General features: G+C 34.7%; 1 protein-coding gene across 2 annotated transcripts in view; it reads right to left on the minus strand.

Annotated features, from left to right (window-relative positions):
* Positions 1 to 27,632, minus strand: part of ICE2 (interactor of little elongation complex ELL subunit 2) — a 60,672-nt gene that overhangs the window by 24,282 nt on the left and 8,758 nt on the right. For both annotated transcript variants that reach the window (XM_061157284.1, XM_061157285.1), the window contains exons 4-11: positions 27,117 to 27,378; positions 26,121 to 26,240; positions 16,491 to 16,628; positions 15,771 to 15,887; positions 15,432 to 15,591; positions 14,294 to 14,475; positions 5,836 to 6,835; positions 4,981 to 5,156 (exon numbers count right to left, since the gene is read on the minus strand). In XM_061157284.1, the coding sequence (XP_061013267.1) occupies positions 4,981 to 5,156; positions 5,836 to 6,835; positions 14,294 to 14,475; positions 15,432 to 15,591; positions 15,771 to 15,887; positions 16,491 to 16,628; positions 26,121 to 26,240; positions 27,117 to 27,378 (2,155 nt within the window). The remainder of the gene's footprint in view (positions 1 to 4,980; positions 5,157 to 5,835; positions 6,836 to 14,293; positions 14,476 to 15,431; positions 15,592 to 15,770; positions 15,888 to 16,490; positions 16,629 to 26,120; positions 26,241 to 27,116; positions 27,379 to 27,632) is intronic.

A 27,632-nucleotide genomic window follows, 5' to 3' on the forward strand; every position in this document is an offset into this window, starting at 1 on the left:
AACTTTGCCACTTTTCAAAATGTTTTCAGGTAATCTTATTTCATCCTTTCAAATACAGTTGGATGCAGGCAGAAATATGGATAGAACCCTTAGTAGACATGGGCAGTGGTGGATAAAAAAGAGATTGTGAACCAAGAGCCTCCCCTGCTGCTGCTGCTGCTAAGTCACTTCAGTCGTGTCCAACTCTGTGTGATCCCATAGACGGCAGCCCACCAGGCCCCCCCGTCCCTGGGATTCTCCAGGCAAAAACACTGGAGTGGGTTGCCATTCCCTTCTCCAATGTGTGAAAGTGAAGTCGCTCAGTTGTGTCTGACTCTTAGCGACCCCATGGACTGCAGCCTACCAGGCTCCTCCATCCATGGGATTTTCCAGGCAAGAGTACTGGAGTGGGGTGCCATTGCCTTCTCCGAGAGCCTCCCCTACCCCCAACCAAAATCAACCTATTCATAACTCTTCATACATACCTTCAATCATACCTCTTCATACATAAACATATTTTATTTCTGTCACTGAACATGACTGACAGAATTCTTGGAATAAAGCCTGGGTTACATAATTGCCCAAAGGTTCAAAAACTAGAAGCTGGGAAGTCATGACTGTAATACATACTAATAATTCTCAAGAGGGTTAAAAAAAAGTATGATTTTTTTTTGCCCATTTAAACCATTAGTCACATTGTCTTAGGCTTAAATACCCTGAGCCGCTTGTTTTCATCCTACGAATGTATGAGCACTAATACTTACATTAATACACATGGATGTTGCTCTCTTCATTAATACAAAAGACTTTATTCCAGACACTACGTATTTGACAAATTAGCCATTTAGCATTTATTGGTCAGGACTGTACAGATTAAGCAAAATGACTATACTTATGACTAGTCTAAATGAGATGTAAGGAAATCCATGCCTGTAACATAACATAACGCTAGTCATGTTCACTGTGCTCATATTAACTCACTTCTGTCAAAGAAAATTCTAATCTTAATAGCAGTCTCTTCATTTCTAGCTGCAGAGGGAAAAACACATGATTGAAGGAACTTATATAGCCAGTTAGTACTTGTGAGACGGGGCTTCCCTGGGGCTTCCCAGGTGGCTCAGTGGTAAGAATCTGCCTGCCAACACAGGAGATGCAGGCAATGCAGGTTTGATCCCTGGGTCAGGAGGATTCCCTGGAGGAGGAAATGGCGACCCACTCCAATATTCTTGCTTGGGAAATCCTATGGACAGAAGAGCCTGGTGGGCTACAGTCCATGGGGTTGCAAAGAATCGGACATGACTTAGCAACTGAACAACAACTTCTGAAATTATACTAAGCTGTCTTTCACTTTTATACTTGAAACTACTTCATAAATGATCCAGAATGACCGATTTTCATTAACTGGCGAATTTAGTGGGCCTAACATAATGGTGGTGTTAAGAATAATTCAAATCCAGTAAAATTTCTATGAACAATAACTTTGGTTCATTATTACCTGTGAATATTGTAAAACTAATAATAGTTTTACAATAGCAGTGCTTCTTAAATTTCAATGTGCATGTGAATAACTATTTTAAAATAAATGCAGAATCTGAGGTGAAAACCAAGTCTATACATGTTTAACAAGCTGTTGTTTCTGGGCCCAAAGTTTGAGTACTAAGCTCCCTACAGTGTCGCCTTAATTTAAAAGAAAAATTATGATTAGGATAATATTATTGTTGTGTGCTAAGTCGCTTCAGTTGCGGCTGACTTTTTGCAGCCCTATAGACTCTAACCTGCTAGGCTCCTGTGTCCGTGGGATTCTCCAGGCAAGAATATTGGAGTGGGCTGCCTTGCTAACATCACTTAATTGTATCATAATTCTTCAGCAATTGGTAATCTGCATTTATGGTTGCTTATAGTTGCAAATAAAACCCAGAGATAAAGAAATGAAGGCTCAAAGGGTTAAGATACGTGCTCAAGGACACATCACCAGTTCCCAGCAGAGTTGGAAAACGAATAATTGAGAAAGAAGATCCTCTTTTGGATCATGAATAGGTAATAGAATTAACTCAAGATTTCTTTTCAAATTAAAAAACATTACTCTTTCTGAAGAAAGTACTCTGGGGAATTTTCTTTGATAATACTGTCATATCTATAAAACTAAGTCTTGAATCTGGTATTAATTTATGTATTCTACTGCCATCTCCAGGAAGCCAAGGGAAGGAAAAGTCTGAATATTTTATCTCAGTACTCCAAAATTAAAGTGAAATTTTAAGTACAAAGTTTCCAAATTATATAAATTAAACTTACTGTTTTCTTTATCCCTTAGTTGTTCACTTCTAAGTAAAAGCTTCTCTTGGTCTTTTGTCTTCCAACCTTTGTAAACCTTTCAAATTTTTCCATACATTCTGAAATATTTCATGGCTAGTATCCTGTCACTAGGATAGTGACATAGCTAGTATCCCAATAGGTACATTTCTGTTGTTTCCTAAGATTCAAGCACCTTCAGGATACTTTTCTCTGGACCAAGAATGCCAATATAAACTTCAAGATAACTGGATCTAAGTTTCTTAATCACTTCAGAATATAACTCATAGGAAATTTGATTAACTGAGACAGACAATAATATAATATTAAATCATTTAGAGGTATTTGGTCTGGATTTCATAACTACATGTAGAACTCAGTAAGTTATAGTTTCATCTTGTGTTCCAAATGAGCCTCTTTTTCATCACTTGAGAGTGGCCGCTGTTCTAGGTTCCCCTCTGTTGTACAAGATTAAGCAGAATCTTGATGAAAAAAAATAAATGACACTGGAAACTAAAATCTCAGCTACAGTAACAGAGAACTGAAGAACCAAAGGAAAAACAAAGAAACGAGGTTCTTGGATAGAAGCTGAAGAAGTTGAAGAGACTTTTGAGTATTTTAAAACTTGATCTAAACCAGTAGGTTTTAAAGGAGGAAATGTTAATGAGGATGTATTCTTACCTAATTGGAGTTTAAACACTACCACTTCAAAATTTCAACTAGTGCCTCAATTTCCCTTCCCTAACACCCTCCTCTCACCTCATGCCTCAATTTTTTCTCACTTATTCAATATTTATTTATTGAGTTTCTATGGAACAAAACATTTGAGAAATACAGATGACTAGGAGATGATTCCGAAGGGAACATATTCTACTAAGGAATTTAAAATATGTGTACTAAACTATTACATATAATGATAGATAAAATAAGTATTTGCTGAAAATTTTAAAATTATACTAAGGGTCTGACATAATCAGAAACAGAAGGCTCCTATTTAGCTATTCTTTGGGACCTGGTGGTTTTGATATATTTTGACGAAGAGTGAATACTCTCCTATAAGGTTTTACAAATTTCACTGTGGTCAAGTGAATGACAATGTCCTTAACAGCTTATCTCATTGAACAATTAAATCAGGGTCCAAAATATTCCTAGGCTTACTTAAGAGATCCTGCCCATCAATAATTTCTAAGTGTTATAAGCTGGTAGATCAATACATAGTGGTATGGGCTCACAGAAATGATGTTAGCCTCCAAATAATCAGATAGCAGGTAAGAATGAATGAAATAAAATCTTGAAAATACAATCCAAAGCACTGACACTATATGTATTTAAGATGTGCATGCTATGGCCACGAACTTAATCACAGTTAAGTATAGATGAGACAGGAAAAAATTAGGAAATAAAATCTTCTAATACGGAGAATACTTGTATTTATCGAAAAGGAGACTAAAATCAGACCTATAGCATTTTGTCATTCCCTAATGTTCTCTTTTAAAAAACTCTCTACCATATGTTTCATTCAAAACCAGCTGGTTTCTAAAATTTCAAGTCTGAACCAGTGATGAATACCAATTATCAGAACTTTTCTTTTCTTCTTCTTCTTTTTTAAATTCAGTTACACCTTAATATGATAAAAGTAGTAGTCAGCGACTTGATCCACAAGGGTCAATGCTGGAACATCACAGTTTCTTAGCCCCAAACACACTGACATTCTACAGTGGTCACTCATGATTCTTAATGGGTGGCAGGTTAAACAGCAAGAAATAGAGAACATCAGAAAAGGAAGGAGCTGGGACTTCCAATGTAGGGGGTGTGGGTTCAATCCCTGGTTGGGGAACTAACAACCCACATGCCTCATAGGATGGCCAAAAACATTAAAAAAAATAATAAAAAGGGAAGGAGGGAAAAAAGAAAGGAAGAAAGGAAAGCAGGAGGAAGAAAGGAGGGGGGAAGGTAAGAAGGAAGGAAGGAAGACATAAGGAAAGGAAAAGAAAGAAAGAAAAAGTGAACTATGATAAAATGGACAAAACAGAAAAAATCTTATTAGGAAACAAAGGAGAGACTTATTTCTTACATAATCATTTATAGCATAAAAGCTCCTCTTTCTTTACCTAAATTCATTGGTTACACACACAAAAATCAAACTAACCTCAAAGAGAACTTAAAATATCAAATATAACAAACTGCAAAAAGAACCAATTACTCAAACTGTAGCAAAAACTTTAACTAAGGAAAATATATCAAAGCCCCAAAGAAACAATAGAGGAAAAAGAAAAGAAGACATTTAATCTTCTACCAAGCCTGGGAAGACATCTTCAAATGTGCATGAAAGCCCACCTTTCAAAATGCAAACTTCTAAAATAACTCAAAAAGATTCTCAAAGAAAGAAAGGAAGGGGCCAATAAAGGAAAATCCAAATTCACAGAGAAAGCTGGAACATATGTGCCAGTCTAGGTCAAGTCTATAATGGTGCCGTTTTCCACAAAGTTTATATATAGTCCACGCAAGAATGTTATCAGCACTTATGATTATTACATTCAACTAAACTTTATTAAAAGTGTTTTCAGTATTTTACTAAAAAATCTCAACCTGAAAAAACTACCGTAAGAATGATCAATAACTTAAAATCAAACTTCATTACAACGGCATGTTCAATATTTGTTGCCCACCTACTTATGCTATGATATCTTAACTCCCCAAGTAACAACTTACTCTTCTGATTTTCTTCCGTTTCTTAGAACGTGGTCTGGTCTCTATCCTCTGGACGCTGCATCGCACAAGTAACAACAGGTCTTGCAGGCTAAACAGCTTATAAACAAAATTTCCTTCCTGAGGAGCTATATATTCTGATGTATCTTCAACATAGTCCTGAAGTTCATATGGCAATCCTTTAAAAATAATTATATCATTTTTATTTTAAACTACATTAGCCCTTTATCCATCATAATCCAAGATAAAACTATTGAACTACCAGCTTTCTATTTCCTCTGACCATTACACTATCAGCATTTCTGTTTACTTTAACTGCAACTCCAGCAAGAGCTGAAATCAAAGCTTTAAGGTTCTCTTCCTTTTACCCTACTACCCTCACTGACAAATATATCAGTGAGACAACATACGAAGTAAAAAGAAGAAAAGTTTTAAAAAGTAGTGTTATTTATAATAGAGACAGACCTGAAGTGCAGCCTAATATCTATTTTACAAAATGAAAAAGTACAAAACTGCAGTCTAACAAGAATAAATTTATATTAATACATATTTATCATGATTTTTGACACACTTCCCCTTCATCATTTCAGCAAACCGTATTATCTATAGCTTATTGGCCATTGTAAATGTTGAATAAACATAGGTTACAAAAATCCATACAACTGTCAGTGCATTTTTGGAGTGAAGGGTTTTATAGTCAATGATAGTTCATTTTCCAATTAAAATGAACCATCAGTGACTATGTAAAGATCATAAACGTTATTACAAAGAGAAAAGAGGGGAATGAGGGGGAAATAACCTAAGGACAAGGAACAGGCAAAGCAGTTAATATAAAATTCTTTGTAAATATTTACTTACGTCCTTTTGGCTTCTGAAAGGCAGAAGGCCAGATAGACTTCGACCAGCTAGAGGCATCTGACGGAGCAGAGGGTTGCTCAGAAAGAGGAGGCTGTTTAGAATTTTCTGAATTCATTAAGGGCAATTCAGGTATTTTTCTGGAAATTGGTTTTAAGAGTTCATCCTGCATTTTTAAAATTTCTCCAACTGGATCAAATTTTTTATATACTCGTTTGATAGGTTTTTTTAAAACACATGACTCTTCAGGACTACAAGTACTCTTGGTTTGGTTTCCTGCAGAAGTCTGTCCTGAGGAAGAATTTAGACTAGCTGGTTTAGAACTTAAATTAGAACCCACTTCAGCTGTCTTTCCATTACTATTATTTTGACACTCCATATCAATGATTAAACAGTCTTCATCTGTATCACTACTGTCAAGAACTACATCTTCAGCATTAGCTGCTTCTGATGTAACAGTCTTTTCCTTTGAATTATTGTCTGTGTTCTCTAGAACATTTACTCTTTCATCAACACTCTCCATTTCAGTGGCCATATCATTTTTATTAGAGGTTTCAATTTCCATAGAACTTTCTAATTGTAAGGGATCAGATGTTTTCAAGTCACTATCTTGCACCGAAGACTTGTCAGAATTTGATACCTTCTCACCACATGGTATAACTCTCTGATCATCTTTATTTTTGGACTCTTCAGGGCCACTGTCTATCATACCAGTCACCAGCTGTTTCTCCTTCTGCAACTGTTCCATCAGAATCTGAGATAAACTTCTAGAATGAGCAGAAATGTCTGGTGAAGTTGGTGCCTCAGATGTGTCTGCTATGCTGGGGGCTGTGAGCGTATCTGTCATGGTGGGTACTGTGGAGGTACTTGTTGGACTTGGTGACTTTGATGGTTTGGTGGTGGTTGCTCCAAAAGTTTCAAGTTCTGTGACATCATCATCAAACTCCAGATCCAAATTTTCTCGGGTCTCAATTTTTCGGCACTCGTTAACTTCATAAGATATCTTAAGAAAATATATTGGCAAACTATTAGCAACAATTCTAGGCCACCCCTCACCTATCAGTGACCCATCACAAACATAGCTCATACTCTTTAAAAGGAGAAAGAAAAGTCAAATGGCTTTGAAAGGTTCTTGCTTTGACAAAGTATTGGCAACTATTACCCTTATCTTCCCAATGAAATGTTGACGAAACACAGAAAAATTTTCCAAGTTGCTATATGATAGGAAACGGGAAATACTTGTGAACTACTACATCTCAAGAGGTATTCCCACTAATCAAAAACAGGTAGAACCTCAAAGAAATGTGAGGCCAAACAGGAAGGCAGTGGATTTCCCTTCACACCCATTTTATATGCTCTTGCAGGGACTTAGGTGACTAGGAGAAAAGCCTCTTGCCACTCTAAGGAAACGAATGCAACTGTGGAAGAGTCACCAGCCTCTAACATCAATCAGTACCTTTCTTCACACATTCACTCAGGGAAAACAGCTCTCAGCAGTATGAGGAAAAATGGATAGGAAATGGTTTTACTGTATCTTGGGACATGAAGCCATTGAAGGTTATAGTTTTTTACGTACTGCTTTAGTCATGGAAGAACTCCAGACAGTTTTAATTTATTCAGGAATAAACTGTCTTGTCAAGTAGCAAAATCTCTCCTCAGTCTGGCAGAGTATTTTAGATAAACACCATGAAATTGTCTTATAGCTTAGGATTTGAGAGAAAAATATTCTGACAGCCTCAGGCAGTGAGTAAGAAAGATCTGTGTAAATTACCTCTCTGAAACTCAATTTCCTCATCAGTAAAATAATGATAAAAGGGTCATCATCTTAGGTTTGTTCTAAGTATTAAAAGTGCAATTATATATAGAAAATTTCTTGGTATAGTCAATCATAGAAGTTTGTCACTAAACAATACCACATTTAGTAAAAAAATAAAATAAAGCTATACACTGTTTACGTGAGGCATTCTTACACAAAAAGATTCAAGGAGAAACAATGGGACATGACATCAAGAAAGAAAGGAAGAAGGACTAACAATATTAAGTGTTAGAGAAAAGTCAATGCAAAAAGCATTGGATAGAAAAAGGAATCCTATGTTGAAAAAAAGATGAAGTCCAGGAAATTCCCGGACAGTCCAGGGGTTAGGACTCTGTACTATCACTGCCAAGGGCATGGGTTCAATCCCTGGTCAGAGAACTAACATTCCACAAGCCACATGGCTCGACTGAATTAAAAAAAAAAAAAACCTAAAAGAAAAAAGATGAAATCCACGATGAATAGATAATGATTTGTGACATGCCAAATAAAATTGTCAAAACTGAAAAATAAAAGAAAAATTTGAAAGAAACAACTGTACTTGGTCAATGATACACTGTTTCAAAGTAAGTAAAGAAAGGGATGTAGAAAGTATGAATATTTAATAACTGAATCAGATACATGAATGACTGAAAACAGACACATAGACTATAAAGATATACCTTTCCCCGCCCAAGGATCGAAGCGGTATTTCCAAAGACAGACTACAAATTAATACACAAAGAAAATATCAATAGAGTACAAAGCAGAATCTACTAAGGTCTGACTGTTTAGAAGGAAATAAAATTAGAAATCATTAAGGAAAAAGTCAACAAACAATAATAAATGCAAGCACTTGGAAATTTAAAACTGCCCAAATTGTTAGATAAAAGAAGAAATTAGAGTGATAATTACTGATTATTTAAAAAGTAACAAAAATGAGAACAGTGAATATTAAAAATCAGAAGTATCATTCATAGCCTTTTCAAGAAATAGGTAAATAATATATTCAAAATAATAAAATTTCATAAATACAAAACCAAAATTAATGAACTGAAAAGCAATGTTCTCACCCCTGACAGAACAAATTTGGGTAAAATTAAAAATGGTATTTACCTGTAAATATGTGCTTATAAAAGGATTCTTCTGTTAAACATATTAATTATATCAATAAAATTAACACTTCCTTAATGTCATGAAATACCTAATCGGTGTTAAAATTTTCTAGTCTGATAGATACATTTCTTTTTACAACTGTTTATTGGAATAAGGATCCCACCAAGATCCTGACTCTGCATTTGGTTGATTTCTCTCAATTTTCTTTGTCAAAAACCTCTCCCTTACTCTCCTCCAATTCCCATATCCACCAGATATTTGTAGAAGAAACTAGATCAGTTATCCTGTGGAATTTTCCATATTCTGGATTTTGCATCCCTATGATATCATTTAACACATGCTTCCCCTACATTTCCTATTAAATGATCTAGTAGCTTGATCAGATTCAGGCACATTTAAAAAAAATCTTCGAATGTTGTATGTGGTAATGTATACCTCCCACTTCAATCAGGAGGCTAATGATGTTTTGTTATTTTTCTTCTTGTGATACTACAATTGTTCCATTGCTTCATCAAGTGTCAACAACCTATTCTATCAAAATTCTTTACTGATCTTTTAATGATTTTAGCAGTCATTGATGATGATCACTGCCTAGATTTACTATTTCATTAGGAGTTGCAAGGTCTTCTCTGGTGGCTCAGAAGGTAAAGAATATGCCTGCAATCCAGGAGACCCGTGTTCAATTCCTGGGTCAGGAAGATCCCCTGGAGAAGGGAATGACGACCCACTCCAGTATTCTTCCCTAGAGAAAGTATTCTTCCAGGGACAGAGGAATGCTTGTGGGCTACAGCCCATGGGACTGCAGAGTCGAATTCGACTGAGTGACTAACATTTTCACATTCACTTAGAAGCTGCAAAATGGTGACAGTAAAATTCTAGCATTACCATGAAATAGTTTGTACTGGAAAAGACAGATATTTGAAATTTTAAAAGTTTTCAGAATAATGACTTGATACACTAGCATCCTCTGAAGGTGACTAACAGGCTTTTAAAAAGATATTATTTTTAATTCACGGATTTTAACATAGTTCATATGTTTCCATGTACCACAGAGTTGTTTTTTGTGACAGTCAAGGTAACACATCTCTGGCCAATGGGAAAACCTTCCAGCATCTTTTTTACACAATTCCAGTATTATTATAAGATTTTTGCTTCTTTGATTGGCATTTGTACCTCCTATGCTACAATTCTTGGTATCTAATACAAAAATAAGTACTTATGCGTTTTATCATACTATCTAATATGTTCAAAATAAGAACAGCAATATCATTACTAACAATATGATTATTAAATGAAATTTAAGATTTTTTCTTAAATTTCTTAAATTCTTTCTGAACATGATATAAATTTTTAGTCACTAAATTATCTGAGTGACCATTTTCACTTAATATATATTAGATATCACATTATAGTTGCATACCTAAAGCTTTCTGATTCTTTTTATAGGCATACCTTGGAGATATTGTATATTTCAGTTCTAAACCACACCAATAAAGCAAATATCACAAAAAAAGTGACTCACACAAATTTTCTTTGTTTCCCAGCGCATATAAAGATACATTTACATTATAGTCTATTAAGTGTGCAATGACATTATGTCTTTAAAAGTATACACATCTTAATCATGAAATACTTCACTGCTAAAAAGTGCTAACAATCATCTGCGCCTTCAGCAAGCTGTAATAGTAACATAAAAAATCACAGATCACCATAACAAATATAATTATTTTGAAATACTCGAGAAATACCAAAACATGTCACAGTGACATGAAGTGAGAAAATCCTGTTGGAAAATGGCGATGAGTGACCTGCCTGATGTAGGGTTACCAGAAACCTACCACTTGTAAAAACCCAAAACAGCATCTTTGAAGCACAGTAAGCAATGTGTGCCTGTAATAGCTGCATAGTAGGCCACTGAAGATGTACAGTTTATTTAATAAATACCCCATTAAGGGACATGAGGACTGTTTCCAATAAATACCTTAGAGCTGCAGCGAATATCCTGCACAAATATTTCATTCTTTTCTTAGTGTATCTTTGAGCTACCTTGCTAGAAGTGAGAATTCTAGGGCAAAGGACGAACATATTAGCTTTCCTCTGTTCTGTTGGTACATCTTTCTTTCTATTTTTGACTGTAGAAATGTTACAGCAATCATCTTTTTTTCCTCTAATAATTTTGTAAGAACTTCCATCAACAATCCTCTTTTGTTTCTCATGTTTAATTGAGATGGGTTTATCTGCTCAGATTGTTACCTGTAGAACAATTCTGTGTGGGACTATCCCAGGACAGCATTCATAGACTCATGGCTCTAAGCCCATGTTTCACTGTTACCACTAGATATGTATGTATGCATGAAGGTTGGTTTGTGTTCATGTGTGCATATAAAATCTTTAGTACACTCTAATATCTGCTTCCTCTATTCCCTTCTACTACAACTGTCTGAAAACTTATTTTTCCTTTACCTTTCATGTCCTTGTTCTGCTCAATACAGACTTTACCACTAATGATTTTTCCTGAGTGAAGTCTTCTGCCTTGGAAAGAACTTTGGTTGGTTCGTTTCTCGAGTTCTTAGGGCCCAGGTCATCTCAGAACTATGTTGAGGTCCTGAGTGTCCCTGCACTCACCTACAAATTAGAGTCCATCCACATTATCTTCACTTTTTTTATTCTTACATCTTTCACCATCCTCTTTCCATCTGGGATTCTTTTCCTTGTGCTTAAAGAATATCCAGGCTTCCTTGGTGGCTCAGTGGTAAAGAATCTGCCTGCCAATGCAGCAGATGTGGGTTCGATCCCTGGGTTGGGAAGATCCCCCAGAGAAGGAAATGGCGACCCACTCTAGTATTCTTGCTTGGGAAATCACATGGACAGAGGAGCCTTGAGGGCTACAGTCCAGAGGGTTGCAAAGAGTTGGACATGACTTAGCAACTAACCACCACAACGAAGAACATCCATTAGAGAGGGTCTGCGAGTAGCAAAAGCAGTTTTTATTAATGCCTGAAAATATCTTTAATTTTTTATTATTTAAGGATATTTCACTGGCTGTTTTCTCCCACCACAATATACTGTCCCAACAAGTCTCCTGGCTTCCATCGTTGCTGTTTAGAAGTTATTTGCCAGTCTAAGTCTCAGTCCTTTACAGGCAATGTGCCTTTTGGTTCTTTGGTGGCTTTTAAGAGGAGTTTTTGTCTCCAAGTATGGTTTTGTCCCCTTATCTCTTTTATACCTTCCTTCTGGGTGAAAGTATACAAATGCTGGACATGCTCACTATATTCTCTGTACCTTGTGCCCTATTCTCCATATTTTCTTTTTGTTGTTTGTTTCATTACAAATAGTTATTTCAGACCCAACTTCAGTTTATTAATTCTCTTATCAGTTTTATCTAATGTGCTAATAACCATCTTTACAGAATTCTTAACTGTACTTGATATATTTTTCATTAAAATTTTTTTAACTTAGTTCTTTTTCAAATCATTGTTTGTGATGGTTCTTGCTCAGAGTATCCAGTCTCCTTCAGTGTCTAGTTATCTTTAAATGCTTTCTGGATGCTATATTTGAAAGTTATTTGTAGAAATAATATGAAGCTCAAAATGTTATTCTGTTCCTCTAAGAATTATTTCCACTTGCTTTTGCTAGGTATCTAGAGATACCAGCAATCCAAAAGTATCTGAATCCAAGTTCAAGGCCTGAAAACCCAGGATACAATCTATGAGAAAGCGGATTTATTTCTGGTTCATCCCTACTCCTGGGGTACAGCCCTACAGAGTCCAAGCTCATGGTGGAGAAGTGACTGGTCCTGTGATGCTACCAAAAAGCAGATTTTCTGTTGCCTCTTCAGAACTGGCAAATATCATTAGGGCAAAAATTACCCTACGTGACAGGCTTACCAACCTGGATTCCAGTTTTCTTTACTATCTCAGTCCTATAAGTTTCCCTTATTTTGTTAGGTCTTTGATGATTCTAAGAAATAAACTTATATAATATGTACAGTGTTTTTCAGTTGACATCAGTAATGGATGGTTCAAATTATCTGGCCTGCCATTACTGAAAGAAGTTACTCCGTCATTTTTTATCCCTCTTAACCTACTTCATTTCTTTCATAGTACTTGTTATTTACTGACATTCATCTCACACCAATGTAAGCTTTAAGTAGATTTTAAAATGTAAAACAAAACAGAAAACAACCTATAAAAACTTAAGAAAAGTTGGAAGTGCTTTATGACATACACATCACAAAAACATTGAAAGGCAAATAGTAAACCAAAAAATATAGGCCAACATGAAAAACAAAAGGTCAATATTCTTAAAATAGTATGAATTCTTATGTGTAAATAAGAACAACATTTTCCTATTTTATTTTCTAATCTGGTTTGCACTCTCGTTTTATTCAAGTCCTTTTTCATATTTCCTGTCCTTGGAAAAGCATCCCTGATCATGAATCCTATTCTCATCTCTTTTCCCTAACCTGCTCCATTTTTCTGAATAGCATTTATTAATATTTGTTTTTGATACTGTTTCAATTATGTGTCCTGACACTGATGTAAATTCTGAGAAAAAAGAGACTTCATTTCTATTTGCTGTTGTATCCTTAGTGCATGCAATAGTATCTGCTCAATAAATATTTGTGGGATAGATAAATAAAAGTTTTGTAAAATAGAATGTCTTACTCTAATAATCACGGGAAAATATTTTACAATACACAAAATAATAAAGGTTAGTATTTATAAAACGCCAAGCACTGTTCTAAATGCTTTAGATGCATTAACTCATTTAATCTCAAATAATTCTACGAGTTAGGTTATCATTATGTGTGCCTACATGCTCAGTTGTGTCTGATTCTTTTTTGACACCATAGACTGTAGCCCGCCAGGCTCTTCTGTTCATGGGATTATTCTGGGAAGAATACTGGAGTGGGATGCCATTTTCTCCTCCAGAGGATCTTTCCTGCTCAGGGATGGAACCTGTGTCTCCTGCAGCGGCAGGCAGATTCTTTATCACTGAGTCACTTGGGAAGCCCAGGTTATCATGATATCCATGTTACAGACAGCAAACTAGACACAGATAGATTATGTAGTTTGCCTAAGGTCACACAGATAATAAGTATATACTAATAAGGATTAACAATTTGGCTAAATACTTTCTGCATCAATCAAACTCATCTGACCCTTTTCATACCTAAAAACTATTGAATACTAATGAAACCAATTAAATAAAACCATTACCACAATGACCGCCATTACTGAGTTCTTAGTATATAATAAATACTACTAAAGACTGTGCTCAACATTTTATGTATAAATATCAAATTTAATCCTGACAATAATTTTATGAAGCAGGTATTATCATCTTTCTTCCATAATAGAAGAAAACTGAGGCTGAAGGAGGTTAAATTAGCTGTCTAAAGTCTAGATCCACCAGGGGTTCAATTTTAAGTTTTAATCTAATGTTTATATTTTTAATTACCAGATTTAGAGACTTGTAGTAAAACATTACACTTTAAAAGGATAAACAAGTACATTCTCTTAAGGGAAAAAAAAAGAAAGTGTTACATACATCCATTTCAGATATATATTCTTCTGGCTTGTCCATAAATACTGCAGACACTGGAACAGATGTATTTTTGGACATCATGAATTTTAAGGGAACTTCATGGAAGATTTGATTTCTCTCTCTCATTGTCATTTTCTTTTGGGGAAGTGGTGAATTAATATAAATTACTTTAACTGGTTTTGAACCTTAAAACAGAAAAAGAATGGGAGTGATTAGTTTGTAGTAGTCATATAAAAATAAAATATAGGATGTACAACAGAAGAATTACTAAACAAAGAGACACAGGATAGGAAAGTGGAAGCACATGTCCCATACACGTGCCTTGAACATGAAGAAATTGAAAGACTCTTAGAGATCTAAGGGCAAGAGATTCTTACTGGCAAAAAAATATGTTCTGTTTCTAATAAGTTTTTAGAGGGTTTTCTGTTGTTTATTATTAATATTATGCTTTTACTGTCATTATTACTCAGTTACTCTTGAGTTATACTTTCAAAAAGTGATAAAATGGTTACCAGAGAATACATCATATTTAACCCTAATTTGTAGTTTTATTTTTAGACATAGTTCTTCATTTACTAGAATTGTGCTATTATATATAAGAATATTAATTCTAGAAGATACAAAAATCTATTAAATATGAACAAAAACAGAAGGGAAATAATATTTTATACAGAATTCATGTTCAAATACTAATTTTACCGTCGAGAGAAATTATCTTAACGTTTATAAGTATAGACTTACTTTAAATCTGAATTCCAATAATAGGTAAGTAAACAAGCCCTGGAAACTAATCCATTTGAGGCTGTCTAATAAAATATTACATTCCTTTCATTTCAGTGAAAGAACAACCTTTCCCATTTCATATGTTTCTGGCCACCCTAAATTATAATTTTTTTTCTACTTCTTACAAACCTAGCATGCATACAGGTCCTGTAGATCTAATAACTCACTTATGAGAGTCAATTCTAGAGCAGCACTATATATTAAAAAGTTCTCCTGAACATAATTGTCAAGTATACATCCTCCTTAAATCAAAACTTAAGCTTTTTGTATTTGACAAATGACCACCTGTATTTAGAGAGCTGAAAGAGAACTGTTTGAACTCTTTTGAGAGCGTTACTCGACATTGCAAATCACACACCTGCAATAGGTATTACTTGAATACACACTGGAATTTCCCACTGTTCCTTGTAGCTTGGTCCATGATTATTTAATAAGGTAAATAATGATTGACTAGTTAAAGCTATCTGAGGGTGGTATCTTGCAACAAGCTTCTCTGCATTTGGGTCTTTACTAATGTCCTGAAAAACAACATAAAACTTGTTACTTGATTATACTTATTGGAAACTTTGACTAAGTCATGAGAAAGGAGAAATTAAGAAAGGGTACTTTAGAACAATCAGTTTACACGTACTTTATGAGGTAAAGAAGATTACCTCATAAAGTTTTAAGGAAGATCCAAAACCATCTTACTACTTACATAATGCATAGCTGCAGCTATTTGTTCTGGTGTTTCAACGGCTGGTATGGTATCTTTTGACAGCTGCAACTTTGCAGGCATTGAGGGAAATACTGTTTTCACATATTTTACACTTCCCTAAATAAGAAAAAAATGAATGTTTTATAGAGAAATCTTGATGTATTTTTTCCTGAAGTATCTTTTCATTAAACTTAAAATTCTTCATTCTACTAAATGCAAATTATCAAATTTAGAGCCTTCTTAAGACAAGATTTTCATGTTTTTACTTAACAATCACCATATATGTGTTTTTAAAAAAAGGATCCAAGATAAGGATGCCATGGAATTTTCTCTGTCACTTTAAATTCTAACCTCTTATTTTATTACAAGTCATAACCGGGTGTAAGAGAAGATATCTTCTCCACACACATACTTCCAATATAATTGTGAGTAAAATCCTTTAAAGGGGCTTTTTGCTTGTATTCCGGAACATTAAAAAAGATGGAAACTAAGAAAATCAAGAAATAAAGTTGGTAGTAATAACTTTTAAAACATCAAATACTTGTAGCCATACAATAAAAGGGGACACATTTATATTGCATATTTTAAAAATTACATCTTGCTACTGCTCAAAATTTAAGCATAAATACTGAAATATATTTAAATTATGTTTCTATTGAAATATAGATGATATTTCAGACAAAAATATATTTATTTTTATTTTCATATGGCAAACCTTACCAATGCGAGAAGAGTTTTTTCTAACTTGAATCCCATCTCTATTCTGAATGGGAAGAATCCCATTAAGCTGGTGACTTCATGGAGAGTATAGAACTCTGGATAGTTTTTCACTTGTTCAATACAAGCTTTTAAAATTTGCTAAAAATTAAAAATTAAGAGAAATTCATTTTCATTGTACTTCTCTAACAATGCAACAAAAATAATTTAGTTACATATGACTATAAAATTATTTACTTCAAATATGAGCCTCATTCATTAACTGAACTTCTAATAACTCAGGCATACTGTATATTCTTTATTTGACTCAAACTCTTATTTTTCACAACAATTTTTTAGCTTAATTTCTTTAAAAAAAGATGTTTAATAATACTAAAAATAGCAATTGTATTAGAATTCTCCAGGCCAGAATACTGGAGTGGGTAGCTTTTCCCTTCTCCAGGGGATCTTCCCAACCCAAAGATCCAACCCAAGTCTCTCACATTGCAGGCAGATTCTTTACCAGCTGAACCACAAGGGAGGCCCAAGAATACTGGAGTTGGTAGCCTATCCCTTCTTCAGTGGATCTTCCCAACCCAGGAATTGAACTAGGGTCTCCTGTATCGTAGGTGTATTCTTTAACAACTGAGCTATCAAGGAAGCCCTAGAATTTAAAGTTAGAGAAGACATATTTTCTATGCTATTTAAGAAACTGTCAAAGAAATAGAGACAGGTGAAAATTTTCACACTTTGTGGCAATAAAATCAGCTACATGAATGATTAGAAATAAGTTTAATACCCTAAAAAGAGTCCCAAGCACAATGAATTAATGAAGTAGTTATTTTACAGGTTATTCTAATCTTCAATCTAAAAACTAAATGAGAAAGGTTATAACTAATTTGTATTTTCTTCTCTCCAAAATGTTCTCAAAATATTAATGACTTACAAGGAAATGTAATGAGGAAGGAAAATTCACTGTTTCACCTAAATAGAATCTATGCCACCTGTGATGACATGTAAATAACTCAAAGAAGCACAGCAATTTTGGAGGTGGTAGGGGACTTATAATGTAAAACCATACACACTACATTATCTTCTAAGATACAGGTGTCTCTTGGTATCTATGGAATTGCCCATGGACACCAAAATCTGAGGATGCTCAAATGGCTCATATAAAATGGTACATAGTACCATCAGCCATCCATATAAACTGACGCAGAGCTGGCAGATATGCAGATATGGAGGACCAAATGGATGTGTTTTTTCTTCTTCTCTCAATGAACTTTAATCTGAACCTGTTAGAATATAGTTTATATCACAAAAGCTTTTAGCAATAAGTATACTTTTATATTTTATATCCCCTTTCCCTTCAGACATTTATAAAATGTGTCATTACAAATCAGTATCATTACTCCAATACCTTTTCATACAGTTTCTTTTTCTCTTCTTTAATCCTCTCTCCCTGCTATCTTTCACAATTTTCCCCTCAATTCTATGCTTTTTAATAATGACTATGATATTTAATTCAGGATATTATCTGCAATTGGGCTTCACCGGTGGCTCAGATGGTAAAGAATCTCCCTGCAATCCAGGAGACCTGGGTTTGATCCCTGGGTTGGGAAGATTTCCTGGAGAAGGGAATGGCTACCCAATCCTTGGAGAATTCTCCCTGGAGAATTCTAGGGACAGAGGAGCCTGACAGGCTCCAGTTCATGGGGTCGCAAGAGTTGATCATGACTGAGCAATTAACACACACACACACTACTTGCAATTAAGGCACATGTAGGATAACATGGGGAAGTTCTGTTTGTTTTTAACAACCCGAGTCAAGGGACTTCCCTGGTGGTCCAGTGGCTGAGAGTATGTGCTCCCAAAGCAGGGAGTCTGGGTTTGATCCCTGGTCAGGGAACGAGATCCTACATGCTACAACTAAGACAGGCGCAGCCAAATAAATGTTAACCACAACAACACAAAAAACCTAGTTAACTGCAAACTCATATCTGCATAATATCTTTGCTCCTCATTTATAATATTAGTCAACTTTCACCCCTAACATTCCTGTCCTAAAGTAGTTATTACAAAAATCTGAACATGCAAAAGAAAGCAATATATAAGAACTATGTGACATACAGACTATCCTGATTCGATATTTATCTTAACATCTTTCTTGGTAAAACTCTGTTGAATATCACAGTGCTCGTTAAGTAAGTTTACTCTGTAATCATGGCAAGAGAAAAATTCAGTGTAAATCTATGACAGTTTTATACTTATACTCAGATATATTACATAGTTTTAAAGGTATTTCACAGCTGGTAGGTATTAAGTAACCAAAAGATCTTATTTAAAATATTTAATTTAAAAATTTTAATTAGTAATTTACTTACGTTGGAAAAACAACTAAGAGTGAACAAATGAGGTTAAGAGATTCAGGCTGATCCCTATCACCCACCCACGAATATTATTTAACACTCAAAGTATCTTGAAAATTAAAAACACCAAAAACACATACATGTACACATCATTACAAAGAAAGATGAAAATGACTATGCTCCAGAGAGAGAAAATACATTTTCATACATGTTTCAAGCTTAACATTTAACAGACACTACTTCTGGCAATATATTAAAGTAGTATCTTGAACAGCACTCCTATCCAAATAACACTAGATGCCGGCTAGGTTACAACTAGCAATTTTCACGCATTGCTGGGCTTGGTAAAAGCGAGAAGAATTTCCCAGAACCATAACTAAATAAACAAACTCCAAATACCTGGAATGAAGAAAAACAGGAGCAGTGAGCAGTAAGAAATACATGAAGAGGCTTGAGAGCAAATGTCTCAACGAGTTCTAAGATTAGGTAGGCAGCTGAACATGACAGTGCTACATTTAATGCTTGAGAAGCAGAGATCTTGATAGATATCTGTATACCCACATTCACAGCAGCAGTATTCACAACAGATGCAAATCAAGTTTCCATCAATGGATGAATGGATAAACAAAATGTCCATATACATACAATGGAATATTCAGCCTTAGAAAGGAAGTTCTGCCACACACTACAGCTGGATGAATCTTGAAGACATCATGGTAAGTAAAGTAAGTCAATCACAAAAAGACAAATACTATGATTCCACTTATATGGGGGTATCTATAGCAGACAAATTTAGAGACAGAAAGTAAATGGTGTGTGATACAATAAGAACTAGTTTGTGTTTGCTCCTTATTCCTGACACATAGCTCCTAAAGCTCTTGGAATCTCCTAAGTGATAAGAATGTCTTCTTTATGCTAATGAGATGATAAAAGGCCCAGAGGCAGCTAGTCACAAGCAGCCAATGATTTGATCAAGCATGCCACTAAGTAATCTCCATAAAAGCCCCCTCAACAATCTCAAGAATGGGATCCAGAGAGCCTCTGGGTTGAAGACAGGGAGGTCTGGGAGGGTAGTGTGCTTGGAAAGGGCATGTAAGCTCCCTGCCTCTTCCTCACAACTTGCATTATGCATCTTTCTCTTCCATGTGGCTGTTCCTCAGTTGTATTCTTTATATTAAACTGGAAATAGCAAGTATTCTCTAAGCCATTCTACCTAATTATTGAACTCAAGGCAGGGGTGAGTCAGGGAAACCCTACGCTCAGTGTCTCGAGCTGGAGAATCGGTTGGTATGAGGGAAAAATCCCACATAAATGGTTTCAGAAGTGTTGTGAATAGAAACAGTTCAGAAACAGGGATAGTCTCAGTTTTACAGGATGAAAAGAGTTCTGGAGATTGGCCATACAAAAATATGAATGTAGTTAATACTATAGAACTGCACATTTAAAAAATGGTTAAGCCAGTAAATATAATGTTATTTGTATTTTACCATAATTAAAATGAATTTTTAAAAAAGGTAAGGAAATTCTCACACAAGCTACAAAATGGTTGAATTCTGAAGACATTATGCTAAGTAAAATAAACCAATCACAAAAGGACAAACACTAATGACTCCACTTATATAAGGTACCTAGTGAAGTTAAATTCATAGAAATAAAAAGTAGAAAGGTGGTTGTAAGGGACTGGATGGAAGGCAAATGATAAGTTATTTAATGAATATAGTTTCAGTTTGAGGAGATGGAATAGTCTGGGAATGAATGATGAAAATCTATTCACAACAGTGTTCAAGTATTCAATGCTACTGAACGATCCTTAAAAATGGTTAAAATGGTAAAATTTGTTATATCAAAAAAAGAGAAATATAAGACAGACTGAAACTTAGTAAGTTTGGGAATCCCAGAAAGAGACTTGAGAAAATGAAAAAGAAGCAATTAATTGAAAATGGTTGAGAATTTTAAAGACTTAATTATGAATTTAAATATACAGATACAAGAGACACAATGAACCAAGTAGGATTTTCTTTTTATAAAGTACATTGTAATGAAACTGTAACATATCAAAAATAAAGAGCAGTCAGAAAGAAAAGACAGATTCCCTAAAAGAAACTGACAATTAAACAATACATGTTTCAATAAAAATACATGAGTCAGAAACAGGAGAATTATATCATCAAACACTGAGAAATAAATCAAACTGTCAACTTAGAACCATGTATGGACTAAAGCTATCTTATTAAAATGAGAACAAAGTGAAAATATTTCTGGGTAAACAAAAAGGAAGACTGTTCACCACCAGGAGATCTTCACGAAAGGAACATCTAGAACATAAAGCATTTTAGAAATAATGAAGAGGATCTCAGAATGTATATGTGAAAAGTAAGAGGAGACGGAAAGGTAGAAAAAAGGTCCAAATTTGTAGTTAAATGAAGACAAATATTGCCCATATGAAATAATAATGCAGATTGGTTTGAAAGAGAGACAGGATTATCATATGACCCTACAATCACATTCCTGGGCATACATCCAGAGAAAACACACGGTTTGAAAGGATACATGCACCCCGATGTTCACTGCAAGCACTGTTTACAGCAGCCAAGACATGGAAGCAACCTAAACGTCCACTGACAGAGGAGTGGATAAAGAAGATGTGGTGCACATATATGATGGAATATTATTACTCATCCATTAAAAAGAATGAAAGAGTGCCATTTGCAGCAACATGGATGGATCTAGAAAGAGTTATACTGAGTGAAATAGGTCAGAGAAGGAGAAATATCACATGACATCCCTTATATGTGGAATCTGAAAGGAAATGATACAAATGAACTTACTTAAAAAACAGAAAGAAACTCACAGACTTACAAAACAAACTTACGGTTGCTGGGGGTAGGGAACAGTTAGGCAGTTTGGTATGGTCATGTACACACTGATCTATTTAAAATGGATAACCAACAAGAACATGCACATGGAACTCTGCTCAATGTTAGGTGGCAGCATGGATGAGAGAGGAGTTTGGGGGAGAATGGATACATGTACATGTATGGCTGAGTCCCTTCGCTGTTCACCTAAGACTATCACAACATTGTTAATTGGCTATAAACCAATACAAAATAAAAAGTTTTAAAAACTTTTATTTATTTGGCTGTGCCGGGTCTTAGTTGTGGCATGGGGGATATAATTCCCTCATTAGGGACTGAACCCAGGCCCCCTGCACTGGGAGCATGGAGTCTTAGCCAGAGGACCACCTGGGAAGTCCATTTTTTTCTTTAAAATATACTTTTTCTATCTCCATAAACTGAAATGTTCTCAGAAACACTGATCAACCTAGGTGCAGTGAGCATCCCCAGTGCCCAGACTGTAGTCTTGAAATACCACTAGAAACTAAGGCTCTAGGAGATTCTTGATTCCAGGGCTCGGTCAGGTATTGTACAAAACAAGCCTCAAAGACTACTAGAGTGACTCAAAGCCAGTATGAAGAACCCATCACTGTTCAAAGCTGGTATTATCTGAGTTTCAAAAAGGATAATTGCAGTGGACTAAAACCCATCAAATATACTTATCTTCATTATTCAATGATATTTTTCAAAAAACAGTGATCACCATTGTAAAGTAAGATGGGGCCAATTATGTTCTTGAAAACTGATAAAGAAGCTAGCATTTTTTTTTTGCTACATGAAATGGGAAGCCAAATAGTAGAAGAGGAAAAATATCTTTATAAAATTATTCCAACTAATGAATAAAAATAAATGATGCAATTAGAATCTTATAATTTTGCAGACCAAGTGAATCAATGAATCCAGGCATTAAATCTCAATAGCTCCTAACATCTCAAAATCAGACATCATGTGTCACCTGATTAAAGAATATACCACCATCTACATGTTCAATCCCTTTGGCAAGACTATAATTCTGATCAAGTTTTGGATCCAGCTGACAATTTCTAAGAAATACAGAGCAGAGAGGAACATACTGAGGATTATTATGAATATATAATTATCAAAATCCAGACTGTAGGAAAGTCTACAGGTCAAATGATCCAGGTTCTTGAAAAGATAGTTAAAGGGAAAAAAAATATGAAGGGGTAACTTGCAGATTAAAAGAAACTGTTTTATCAGGTAAAGGAAAAAACTTCCTATGTATACAGTAGTTCCCTTTATCCAGGGGGGATATACTCCAAGACTCTCAGTGGATGTCTGAAATCATAGGTAAAACCAAATATCATTTCAATCCATTTATATATCTATGATAAATCTAATTTAAAAATTAGGCACAGTAAGAGACTAAAAACAATAAAATAAAAACAGAACAATTATAGTGATACTGTAATAAGTTATGTGCATGTGGCCTCTGCCCTCAAAATATCTTACAAAATCAAGGTCTCTTCAGTCTTAACTAAGCACTGCAGATGTAACTTGGGCAGTTTGAGGTGGGACAACAAAATGGAATACAAATTTCTTTTTCCTTCATTATAATTTCATGGACAGAAGATTCGTTTCTGATGTAAATCTTAGCAACTGCAGCATGTGATTTTTGTTCTTTCCTTACTAAGTTGAGAAATTTCACCTTTTTACCTAAAGGAAACACTCTGTGGCTTCTTTGTGACTTACCCAAATCACCAGCGTCACTACACTGGCACTACTGGGCTATTATCAAGCTAAGTAAGGGTGACTTGAACACAAGCACTGTGACACCTCAACGGTCATCTGATAACAGAGGGGTTTACAGAGAGACTCATGGGTGGGAGAGGCTAGACAAAAGGATGATTCACATCCCAGGTGGGCTGAAGCAGGAAGCTGAGAGAGTTCATCATGCTACTCAAAATGATATGTCAATAATTCATCACGTGATGAATTATTTCTGCAATTTTCCACTCGTGGATAACTGAAACTGAGGAAAGTAAGTGAAACTGAGTTTAAGGAGGGACTACTATACAAGTCATAAAACTTCTGCATTTAGAATATTCAAAAAACTCCCACAGATCAGCAACAAAAAGGGAAAATCCAACAGAATAAAGGGAAAAACCTGAACAATCAATTCACAAGAAATGACCAAAAGACATATGAAAACGTATACAGTCTTTTGTACATAGCACCCCATCCTCTAGTGTGATTAAAATTAACATGACTAAGTACCAATTTGCTGAGAATATGGAGTAAAATCTTCTCAAAACCTGATGGGTAGAATGTAAAGTGGCATAACCAGTTTGGAAAACAGTCCAACATTATCTATTGAAGTTGAAGATGTGCCTATTCTATACCCACAATTTCATTCCTAATCATATATCCAGTAGAAATGTGTGCACATGTGCACCAAGAGACATGTATGACAATTTTCACAGGGGCACTGCCTTGAATAGCGCAAATCTAGAAACAGTCCCAATTTTTAAAAATTTATTTATTTTTTAATTGAAGGATAACTGCTTTAGAGAATTTTGTTGTTTTCTGGCAAACCACAACATGAATCAGTCATAGGTATACATATACCTATGGCTGCCTTTTGAGCTTCCCTCCCATCTCCCTCCCCGTCCCACCCCTCTAGGCTGATACAGAGCCCCTGTTTGAGTTTCCTGAGCCAGACAGCAAATTCCCATTGGCTGTCTATTTTACATATGGTAATGTATGTTTCCATGTTACTCTTTCCATACATCTCACCCTCTCCTCCCCTCTCCCCAAGTCCGTAAGTCTATTCTGTCTGTACAAACAGCCCAAATTTTGATCAGCAGAATAAACTATTTATGTGCATTCATAATGTACAGAAGTGAAAATGAATGAAATACAACTACACACATACATATACATGAAACTCACTAACATACTATTGAGTAAAACAAGAATTCTGTTCACATAGTACAAAAGCGGGGACTCCCCAGGTGGTCCACAAGAAAACACCTTGCAATGCAGGGTATGTGGGTTTGATCCCTAGCCAGAGAAATAAAATCCCACAGGCCACGGAGAAACCAAGCCTACACGCCGCAACTAGAGAGGTCAGCACTCTCTGGAGCCTAAATGCCACAACTAGACAGTCTATGCCCTGCCAGGAAGGATCCCACATGACACAACAGAGATCCCATGTGCCACAACTAAGACTCAACGCAGCCAGATAAATACATACATAAATATTAAAAAAAAAAAAAGAATTCATATAAAATTTAAAAACAGACAAAAGAAAGCCTGAACGACCAAAAAAAATTCTTTTTAAGGCATGGAAATTATCAAACCAGTCACTTGGCACAGTGATTATTTCTTCAACAAGGGAAACATTATTTAGGGGGGTAACACAGAAGGCTTCCAGGTTAATGGTTTTACTTCTTGACTTGGAAGAGTCACAAAGGTGTTCACTATAAAATTATTTGTTGGAAAGCTATATATATATATTTGCTCTAAATACTTTTCCATAGGTACATTACATTTCATAGCATAAAATTAAAATTTGAAAACAATAAAAAATTAGATAAATATCAGTGAGTCTTTGGGGTGAGATGTAAAACGTAACAAGACAATGTGCTGCTAAGTCAATCTGGGTAAAAAGACTTAAAGCTGATTGCTAGCTATCAAATAATGTACTTTGGTAATAAACATGCTTATTTTATAAAAGTGGTAAAATACCCTTAAAATCTACATCTTAACCATTTTTAAGTGTAGAGTTCAATACTATTAAGTGTATCACATTGATTTGTACAGAGACTAGTTTTAAAGGCTTAAAAATAATTCAGACTGGGGTTGATGTTTCTAGATGAATACTACAACTCTAAATTTTTACTATGTCCACTAAATGATGCGAGGTTGCAAGGCAGAGCAATTTACATGCTTTTTTTTTTTTTGCTAATAAATCTGCATGAATAATTTAAGTATAATAAGAAAAAAATTAAAAAAAAGAAAAAGAAAAAAATTATCTGATGAAATTTATCATCTGGTGGCTGTTTACCATGAGGATAGTGAACACAAATTTATGACTCAGTTCTAAAGGATCATTCAGATTTTTAAGGACTAAGATAACTCCTTAAATCCCATTCTCTCACAAGGCAAATCAGTTCATCACATCAGATCACCCATATGAGTAAAATACAATTCAAATACAGTAGCTAGAGCATTAAAAGTAGTGTCTGATTTTGAGGTGTTATTATTTCTAGTATTTCCATCACTTAAATACATGATGAATAAAAGACCTATATACAATTTGGTCTCTAATTTGATAACATTAATACATACTTTTGAAAAATCATCACACATTTTAAAATGCTGCTATTGCCTATCACTTGGCAGCTTAAATAAATGTGATTTTTCTTTACCTCTGTGAAGAGATGAGCATCGTCAGAAAGCATATTATAGTCCTGGGCACATTTCTTTGCAGAATTCTGCAAAAATTTTAGGAATTCTGTAACTTCTTCATTCACGTGTTTTTTCATATCCTGATTTTGACAAAAAAAAAAATAGACATATCTTGGAATAAGACACCTGGTTAAAAACAATCATTTCTCAATCACTGCACTAAGAACTTGAACTTAAATGATCATTTCCAAAGCAGAAATCACAAAACAGATAACTGCAAAAAGAGAAAAGCTGATGACTAACACTACAATCAGAAATTAATAAATTAATTTAATAAAATGTTCTGAATTAACATAAAAAGGGACAAACACTCAAATGGAAAAATAAGCACACATATGAACAGGCAAGTTACAAAACAAGAATTAGAAATGGTTTATAAACACATGCAAAGTGCTTATTTTCATTAGTAACCACTATAATATAAAGCAAAAGATTGCCATTTTTTCCCATATGTTCAGTATTAGTGAAGATATTCTGGAAAAACCTTTGTACAATAGTGGTACATACAAACTGGTTTAAAATTACTGCAGAACGATTTGCTCATGTGTAACTGCAGCTCAAAGCCTTAAGAACATGTATAGTTTTTCATCTGGTAATTATATTTCTAAGAATTTATCTCAAGGAAGTGATCACAGATATGAACAATGAGTTTGCAACAGTGATGTTCAACACAGCAACACATAATTGAGAATTCAGAAATTACTTAATAATTACACAAAAATTTTAAAGTGATTCAAGGTAAAGTTCTACTACTAGTACTTAACATGAACTAGGGTGAAATATACTCAGAACTAGAGCAAAATGCCTTAACTATGAATTAAAGCATTAATATTGTCAGTTAAATTCCTTTTATTTTTAATTTTTATTAATAATATTTATTGTACCTAAAAAGCAAATTTAAAATACTTTCTAACTTTTAAATATTTTTTATGGAAGCTGAAGAACAGAATACATACCAAGTACTGCAAGTAGTCATTTTTATTTATTCCAACAGTTTTGGAATTTGCAGGGACTTTTGCATATTTAACCAATAAATCCACATAATTTCTCTGTTCTCTCTGGGAGAAACGAGAGAAACGAGGATAAGGAACTCTTGGTTTTGGAAGAAGAACCATTCCAACTGTGGTTTTAACTTTTTCCTTTGCTTGAGCTGCTGAATTAACTGTCGGCTCATTTCCTACAGAACCTGCTGAGGCATTCAAATTTTCTCCTATACGTCTGGAAAAAAAAAAATACAGTTTACAAATATGTGCTTTTCATAAGAAGATTACTATCATGAAACTTCATGATTCTCAATCACCAGGGAGAATATAGAGTGATTAACAGACTAAACTCTGGATTACTATCTAACTCTGCCACCTGCATTTTGATATTTAGCCATTTAGTATAAATTAAGTATTCTGCAGGATAGTATCATATCACAAGTCTACCTTCAATTATCTGATGGAGAGGAAGAGGCATATTCTTAAACA

The sequence above is a fragment of the Dama dama genome, chromosome 12 (assembly GCF_033118175.1).
Source record: "Dama dama isolate Ldn47 chromosome 12, ASM3311817v1, whole genome shotgun sequence".
Lineage (NCBI taxonomy): Eukaryota > Metazoa > Chordata > Mammalia > Artiodactyla > Cervidae > Dama > Dama dama.